We start from the raw sequence: 9356 nt of genomic DNA, 5'->3' as shown, positions 1-9356 counted from the left end.
GCAACAGACTGACAATTGATTGAGACATACACATAATAACATAATACTTCTTCAAAAGGTACTAATTTGTTTCTAGAAAGTCATGCTCTCCAAGTCATGTCTTCTAAAGACATGGAAGTTGATGAATGCTTACCAGGAGCAAAATAATTCTACCTGACCATATTGCAGGTGCCAGAGGTTTAGTAGAGTCAGTGTTCTTTTTTTTTTTGCTGAAACTAGATTTCATACAAAAGGATAACGGAAACAGAAAATAAAAGCTAAAGTGTAAGAGGTAGCAAATTGTATCCCAGAGGTACTGACAACTAATATTTGAATTTACTGTTGTTCCTCTTTTACAAGGTTACTTTTGTACAGAAAGTCTTGAAGGGGACTACAAATCCCAATGACATATCGTTTGTTTGTACGGAAAATACTTAGAAACTGCAATGCCAGCCAAGTATGACCACAGGATTCAGCAACAAGCCTTAAAAATATAGGCCCTTATTAAAAAACAAGCAATTTCATGTTTTCAATTTTTTCCTCAAACAAGATATTTCCTTGATGCTTTAGAGCTTCTCTGTTTCTAGCAAGGGACAGAGAAAGATGAGAAAACAATTAACACTGCTAAAAAAGAAAAATTCCTAACCTGCTCTAAACCAACTGTCCTGCTCTAAACCAACTGTCCTTCCTTCTTTCCTGTTCAGCCCATAAACTTACGAAACTTATTACTTAAGTAACACCAACTTAATGTACCACGAAATGTAATAGTCGATAGAGATTTTTCTCTCTTTGCTCCCTTTGGTTTGAAAAAGAGGAACTGAGGATGATTATATGGGTTGGGTGCTTCAGTCACAAGTTGCTTACATGCATGATTACCCTTAAAAATTTCTCTTCATTGTTTTTGACTCACACATCATTGACATAAGGCCTACTACAATGGGAAACTGCAAAGATCATTTAATGAAGAATAATTTTGGATTAATTCATTGGACAACTATGTTTGTGGGAAATAACATCAGTAAAAATGCTGTACATGTAATTCAACTGAACCTTTTCATTACTTAAAGAGCAAAAAGATTAATTAATTTTTGCTGTAGGGCATTTCACATTTGAATAGTTATATTTAAGTGAAAAGCTTGGAAGGTCTCCTCCTAGATAATTAATTATAGTCTTGGAGTCTAGTGAGGAGACACAGGAAAAATACAAAGCCCTCCAAAGGGAAAAAAGTTACATACTGAGGAGATTTACACAGGGACTAACTACATGGATTACAAAAATTTACTAACAGCATTACGTGCTATCAGTATATGATAAAAAAAAAAAATATTTTTGTAAGTTTAAAAATGGACCTTGTTAGTAATTTCCTAAAAAAACCCCCCAACTTTGCCAGAATATGTCACTTTGTCATCTGAAGAACTGTTTAAATGTCAATAAAATTTCACCACAAATCAGCCTAATCTTGTGTCAGCCTTCCTAGAAAAACAGTCTGCCTGGAGGACACAGAAATTTACAACGCACAATTCATTCTGGAAACATCAAACTGTTCTTGTGCATTGTAGGTCCATGGAAGAATTAAACAGTTTGTGTCTTTTAAATGGTAAGAAGTAAATTAATCCCACTATCTAGTATTAGTATATTTAGAAATATTACCATAGAGTAATTTAGGTTGGACAGGAATTCTGAAAAATCAGTCATCTTGTCCATCCCAAAGCCAGGTCGAGTTATATCAGGTTGCTCAGGACTTTGTCCAGCTTAGTTCTGAATATCTCCAAGCGTGAAGATTCCACCACCTCTCTGGGCAACCTGTTCCGTATTTGACCACTCTCACAGTAAAAACACTTTTCATAATAGCTAACTGAGTTTTCTAGTGCTCCAACTTGTGTCCAGTGCCTCTTACACTATCACTGTGCATCTCTGGGAGGAGTCTGGCTCTGTTGCCTCTGTACCATCCCAATAGGTAGTTGGAGACTGCAACAAGATCCCCACTAAGTCCTCTATTCTTAAGGCTAAACAAGTCCAGTTCTTTCAGCCTTCCCTTCTACATTAGGGGCTCCAGCCCCTGATCATCTTGGTGAATCTCTGCTGGTCTCACTTCAACATGTCAATGTCTATTTTGAACAAGCCCAAAACTGGATCCAACACTCCAGATGTGGTCTCCCATGTGCCAAACAGAAGGGAAGGATCACTTCCCTCCATCTGCTGGCTGCCCTGTTGTTAATACCACCCAGGATGCACATTGCTGACTCACATTCAATCTGCTGTCCACTAGGTCCTTGAGGTCTGTTTCTGCCAAGCTGCTTTCCAGTCAATACTGGCATATGGAGTTTTTTAAAAAGAGCGTGGCCAGCAGGTCAAGAGAGGTTCTCTTCCCCCTCTACTCTGCCCTGGTGAGGCCACATCTGGAGTACTGTGTCCAGTTCTGGGCTCCTCGGTTCAGGAGGGACAGAGATCTTCTGGAGAGAGTCCAGTGGAGGGCCACAAAGATGATTAGGGGTCTGGAGCATCTGCCTTACGAGGAGAGGCTGAGAGAGCTGGGACTCTTCAGCCTGGAGAAGATTTGAGAGGGGACCTTATCAATGTCTATAAATATCTGAAATGTGGGGCCAAATGGATGGGCCGGGCTCTTTTTGGTGGTGGCTGGTGACAGGACAAGGGGTAATGGGCAAAATCTGGAACATTGGAAGTTCCATACAAACCTAAGGAAAAACTTTACTGTGAGGGTGTTGGAGCACTGGAATAAGCTGCCCAGAGAGGTTGTGGAGTCTCCATCTCTGGAGATGTTCAAAACCTGCCTGGATGCTTTCCTGTGTAACCTGGTGCTTTGGCAGGGGGGTTGGACTAGAGGATCTCCTGAGGTTCCTTCCAACCACCACCATTCTGTGATTCTGTGAGTTATTCCATTGTAGATGTGGGACTGCAATTGCTTTTTTAAACTTCATAAGGTTCTTGTTGACTCAATTTCCAGCCTGTTGAGGTCCCTTTGAGAACCTGCTCTCCAGTGTATAAACTACTCCCCCAAATTTGGTACTGCCTATGAACTTGCCAAAGGATGCTACTATTAGCCAGCTGGACTCTGCATTGATGATTGTATTTCCTTGAGGCTGGCGTGTCAGCCAATTTTCCACCCACCTTATAGTCCATATTTCACCAATTTGTCAATAAAGATATTATAGGAAAACAAATTGTGAATTTGATTCCAACTGGTATCTTGCCTAAAATAACTCACAGTTCTTCTAGATAATACAATTTATTAGTTACTGGCTGATAACAGACTAGCAGGATAGTCTGTGAAGTTAAACCAGGGACCGTGAATCATATAAAATACCTATTCCAACTGCAAAATTAGTATCTGCACAGGGGAGCAGTTTCACATCAAAGACATGTTAATGTTTCTATTCATATAAAAATACAAGTTAGATAAAACCCTAGACTTCAGGAAACCAAAGTTTATCCTGGAATGTCTGTACAGATAGGTTTGTGAACCCAAAGGTTCGTGTGTTTTTCTCCCGGGTGAACACCAGTTAGTCTAATAAAAGATACTACCTCTCTCTACACACTTGGCCTCAGAGAATGAGAAAGAGGGATCATTCTCAGAGAATGATCATTCTCACACTCAGAGAATGATTATTTTAATCCCATGATGTGCAATTACTAGCATTCTTACCTCACTCTTTTTTTTTTTTTTTAATTTTGAGACAGAAACTGAAGCTCACCTGGAGCAGAGGAAGTATTGCTGTGCTTCAAACTGCTGTCTGGAAAATGAAGAAAAGTGTATCTAGGAATCATAAGCTTGATATAGCTCAGTATTAGAGAGTAAATAATTATTGTGCATGTTCAGGTAGGAACAATAAATCAGTTGAAGAGATACTGTCAAGGAAAAAGAGGAGGTAAGAAAAAGGACCTTCCTCTTAAATGAAATCTGAGCAATATTTTCAGTGTAAAGTCACTTAAAGAATTGATATTTATATTACATATATAAATGCACCATATGCAGTCAAAAGTGCTTTAAAATATTAGAGACCTTTTCTATAGTCTAAATTTAAAGGTGGAGTGGAATAAATAAGTTGACTGTGTTCTTGGAAGATGGCGCTTATTTTCATACCATTAAGGATGGCAAGTTATACGTTTCACCATTACATGCTACGGTACTCACACATCATGGTTCTATTTTTATTATGACACTGATGTAACCACACTAGAGCAAGTGTATCTAGCCCATTAAGTATCAGTGCTGATAATTAAGGTGTATTTTATTGCTTCTTTCAAATATTTTTAATGCCTGTTTGGTAGAACAAATGACATCAAACGACAAACTATACAAACCAAGACCAATAAGAAATTAATTATTTTTTCACCTGACATTAATTTCCTTCACAGAAAGTAGGATATAGTCTAATGCTAACACATGTATATTTTTAAAATTTCTATGAGCCAGAACAGTTGCAAGGAATGTGGCATGAAACACAAGGTCCAAGAAAAACAATATTAAAAAGCTGAAACATGCATTAATTTGAACACTCTGAATAACACAGCCTTTAACTGCCCAGATTATAAATGTGTACAATATACTAGTGTTTATTTCTCTTTTAAAATTCAAATATATGTTAGTAAAATCATCGCTTGCATTATTTCCACACATTTTATTTACATGACAGATCTAAAAATTATTTTATGAAGCATAAGATCATTTGACAGGTATAAAAGAACAGTTAAAAACAAAACAGTAGTTTGCTTTATGGTAAAAAGAGCATCATTATGGCAAAAATAACTTTCTTCAAAGTAAAGCTCCCCAAAGGATTGAATAATTCTGGAAAAATGCTATGGAGATGTTTTCTTCTGCAGTTTCTTGTACCATGCAGGTGCCTCTTTATTTGTCTGTAAAATAAAGAATATTTTAATTGTCAGACAGTGAAAGTCAGAAGAAAAACATGCAATCTACACTAAAGTCTCTTTCCTTCCTATTTAGTTCACAGTGATAATTGAGTGCTTTGCTTAAATGCAAATAAATTAAAAACAAGACTATGCATTTAAGTTTATTATTACTACATATCTGTATTAAAACCTCCCTATTTCTAGGTTATAAAAAGCAGACTGTACAATAAGAAGTAAATGACTTGTTTCAAAATATCTATCACAAAGAAAACATGCATCAGCTGTGCTATAAATAGGTTTCATTTGAAATAGCATCATCTGATTTATCCATTTGAGAAGGGGATGGAACTTAGAAAAGAGGTCTTAGGGGTGCCATAACTGAAAAACACTTTATGTAGAAATATAGTTTTTAAAAAATGATAATTAAAAGAACTCATCAGTTCTGACTGTAGAAAGTATTTTAATCACAGAGAATTATCTGTGAGCAATTTTGCCTTGCCTTCATAATCCTATGGGCTACCGCTACACAGTCAGGATTGCATAACATTCTTGTGGCAAATTCAGTGGTTGTTTGTATAGAGAAATAAAACTAAGTAAGTGGAGGTGGAACAAGGTAAGGACTATTCTGCTTCCAGGGCTGGGTTTAATCTCTTGCGTTAGTAAATACTGTCTCTTTGTCTGTTGTCCCTAAACTTGTCCCTTTCTAGTTCCATTTTCTGTCTGGTCTCTATTCGTTCTTTCCTCCAAGACTATTCAATTTAAAAATTGACTTTATTCAGCTGGCCTTGTGGTGGGGGTTCTCATAAAATTTTAATCTCCATCTTTCTCTCATTTTGAAGATTTCAATTACAAAAGTAACTGAAAAAGTAGCTGTTTGTGCAAGCTTTTAAAATTCTAGAAGTTGACCCAAATTGGCAAATTTTAATCTCCATCTTTCTCTCATTTTGAATATTTCAATTACAAAAGTAACTGAAAAAGTAGTTGTTTGTGCAAGCTTTTAAAATTCTAGAAGCTGACCCAAATTGGCGGGATTTTCACAGGATTACTAACATTTTTCCCCATCTAAGAAGAAAACATGCCATCTGCCCATTTTCAGTTCTCTACTCCAAAATCTGAAAAGACTAGAACTGTTCACAGAGAAATTGGTCACAATTTCTAATTGTAAAAGCATTTTTTTCTAAATTTTCACACCATTTCTATATCCCTAAGTAGGACAGGAAAGATTTGAAATAAGCTAATTGTTATTTCACACTTTGGATCACTGAATAACTCTGTCAAATACAAAGTTTGGGCAGTATGATTTAGCATTACTGAACGGATTCTGAGTGAGACAACACTGGGTATTAGCCTGTGTTTAGTCTCATAACACTATCCAAGCAAATTTTGAACCCCTAAAATCCTCAAATGCTCTTACAACACGTCCAAGAGATGCAAACATTTCCTACATTTTGTATTATAAAACCAGTATCTGATGTGCTACGAAACAAACCTCATATTGTTTAAGATACTGAACTTCAAAGTCTCCACCAGGAAAAAAAAGAAAAATAAAAATAATTAAAATTTTTGGACCAAAATAGCACATATGCTATGCAGTGTGGATACAACCAGTCTACCCTCAAGAAAGGTATCCTCAAAAATGTGTGCATAACAGTCATGATTTGTGATTCAGCATTGCAACATGGCTCTCAAATTTATCAGTTCAGATGCAGTCATAGTCAGAAACTTCTAAATAATTTTCATGAAGTTTTCAAATACTAGAGGCACTACCTCTGAAGCAGGCCACATGAAGTATTTAAATTCAAGCATTTAGGTTTTAAGGGAATAAAACAGGGATTTATAGTATCAGGTATCCTTAATAACAGAAGTGATATCAATACTGAGCATGTACCTCTTTTTTATATGTATTTAGATACACACACACACACACACATTAATATATATTAATACACCTATTTCCTCACTCCTCCTCCTCAATATGTATATACACACACTCAACTCATAAATGATAAGGGTAGATTTAAAATTGTTTACATAGTCTGTGGAACCCTTTGGTTATTAAAATTTTGCTATCCATTCTTAATATTGGAGCATTATAATGGCATTTTTAGGAAAAAAATCTACTTTGCTGTGAACATAAGACGTAGAAACTACCAAGTAGCTAAATAACATCATAGACTGTAATTTATCTCCTCAGCATTGACCATTCCCATAAAGAACTGCAAGTATTCAGCTGAAATAATTATACATCTCCTTGAAGTATGAACCCACAGTTTTCTTTTTAAAAAGTGAGGAGAATTATCAAAAAAGCTTATGACACTTACTCTTATCATAGTACTTACAAATAACGTTGGCTTAGGTGTAAACACATTTTCTTCCTCAAGTTCTGGCAGCAGTTTCACTGAAGGGTTTGATTTGTCTTTTGCAGTTGCACTTTTTACATCAATATGAGACTGAGGTAAAATTTGTTCATAGTGTTTACCATGCAGACTAATTAGAATCTGTTTCATTGTGGCTAGTTCCTATAAAACCACAAAAGAACAATGGTAAGTTATTCAGTAAAGTTACATTTGAACCTATTAAATATTTGTTAATAAGAAATTTATATTCACCAAACTAAATGTGTAAGTGGATCAGTAAATCGAACAAGCAGGAACATATACTTGCCATAATTAAGAAGGCTACTAACTGGACTTTTACTAATTGTAAAAGTAAGAAAATAAAAAAAAGGCACATAGGATTTATACAACTTATTGCTTAAAGGACATAAAAGATAACATTTACTGTGTAATAAGGAACCCACTATTTCTTTTAATTTAAGCTTCCACTTAATTAAAAAAATAAACTGAATTTGTTTTGTCAGGCCAAGGGATTTTACAAATCTAATTTGAATGACTGTGACAAATTGTACTTTTGAGCGCTACGTCTTGCACAGAAGTCTTATAAATACATTACTATAAATATATATGTTTTTGTATTCAGATCAGAAAAGAAAAATAAATGAAAAACCTTAAGAGGACCTACCACAAAAATGGGATCAGAGTAGAAAAGTAATTTTGTGAAAAATGAAAGTTCCAACATGAGAAAACAAAAACAAGAGCATATAGAAATGCAGACTTTTTTGGATATTCTAATAATTTGCTTTATAAACAACTTGGATTAATTTAAAAAGTAACCTTTTCTTACTACTTAGCTGAACGAAACAGATTATTAAAAATGTACAGTAGAGGGAGAAAGGAAAAACCATAGTATTTTTTGACTCTGGACATCTTCTTTTGTCATCTTGTATCACCTAGTGCCTAACGTTCTCTCCCCCCACATGTAGTGGGTGTAAATGCTATAAAATAAGTTAAAGAATTTGAAGCATTATTTACTACTACTACTATTATTATTATTATTATTATTATTATTATTATTAATTGTACTATTATTATTTACAGCATTCACTATTACAGAACTAGAACAGCAAGGTCTGTAGAAAAGCCTTTCAAAGTAAATTTCAAGACAATTTTACATTTTTTTAATCTATTAATGCTTTTGCTTGCTTGCTTTTTGCAAATGCTGTTCTCTTCAAAAAGCAATGCTCTTAATGTATTAGCATTCTATATAATTAACATTCTACCTTATCTCTCAACCAGAACAGGGTAACTCATATTTAGAGCTGAATGACAAATGTTTGTTATATCTTACCTATTTCTTAATACTTGCCAGAAAATTACTGATGCACTTTTTATTTTCATTGCATTATTATGAGTTAAAAAAACCCCTCAGCTTTTAAAACACTCCTGCGATATACCTCCTCTCTGTCCACTGCTGCCTTTAATACAAGATACAAAGTCAAAAGAATCATGTTGTTGCCTTTAAATTGTCCCACACTACCTCAGTTATATGAATGGATGTTATGCTCCACAGACCAGCTTTATCAAGTGTACAAATTGTTCTTGTATCTCAGTCATTTAATATTAACTATTTGCATAATTCAGCCATGTGTGGTGGCATGTTGAAACAGCATGACTGCAGAGCAGCTGTTTCAAAGGACTGCATAGTTGATGCCAACATGTTTTTCAAAGTTGTGAACTCTGCAAAGATGTTGCCAAAGCGACACATAGACAGAATTTCTTGATGAAAATAACTCAAGCAAGTATACAGCAAATAAATACACCATCACAGGAGATTAATTGTACATAACCAATGTTTTGACATTAACAAGTGCTGTTCCTATACTTAAACCGCGCTATTTTGTGGCTCAAATAGTTGCGCATTTGAACAAGGCAAAACCCCAAAACTGTCACGCAGATTTAGTTCAGAAACAGGAGTTGAAATTTGTATGTGTAGGGTCAAATTCTCTTGTGTCAAGATCCACTCAGCATTCGAAGGTCTTCTCTACTTCACAGAATCGGTCCCGTACTTGACAGCCCTGTCTGTTTTCAGACTTGGAATAGGCTCTGGAGAGTCAGCTCGCACACGAGCTTCCCCTGTGACAGGAGAATTCTCTAATATTAGGTTAT

General features: G+C 35.3%; 1 protein-coding gene across 1 annotated transcript in view; it reads right to left on the bottom strand.

Annotated features, from left to right (window-relative positions):
- Positions 1 to 4797: 4797 nt before the first annotated feature.
- The window catches only part of LOC104532599 (progesterone-induced-blocking factor 1), a gene marked incomplete at its 5' end in the record, with an annotated part of 49678 nt that continues 45119 nt past the window's right edge, over positions 4798 to 9356 (bottom strand). Inside the window, 2 exons of the mRNA XM_010177850.1 lie at positions 4798 to 4854; positions 7191 to 7370. Coding sequence (XP_010176152.1) covers positions 4798 to 4854; positions 7191 to 7370 — 237 coding nt within the window. The remainder of the gene's footprint in view (positions 4855 to 7190; positions 7371 to 9356) is intronic.

The sequence above is a fragment of the Antrostomus carolinensis genome, unplaced genomic scaffold (assembly GCF_000700745.2).
Source record: "Antrostomus carolinensis isolate BGI_N321 unplaced genomic scaffold, ASM70074v2 scaffold2920, whole genome shotgun sequence".
In the NCBI taxonomy this organism is placed as follows: Eukaryota; Metazoa; Chordata; class Aves; order Caprimulgiformes; family Caprimulgidae; genus Antrostomus; species Antrostomus carolinensis.
This window is presented reverse-complemented; position numbering and strand designations above follow the sequence as displayed.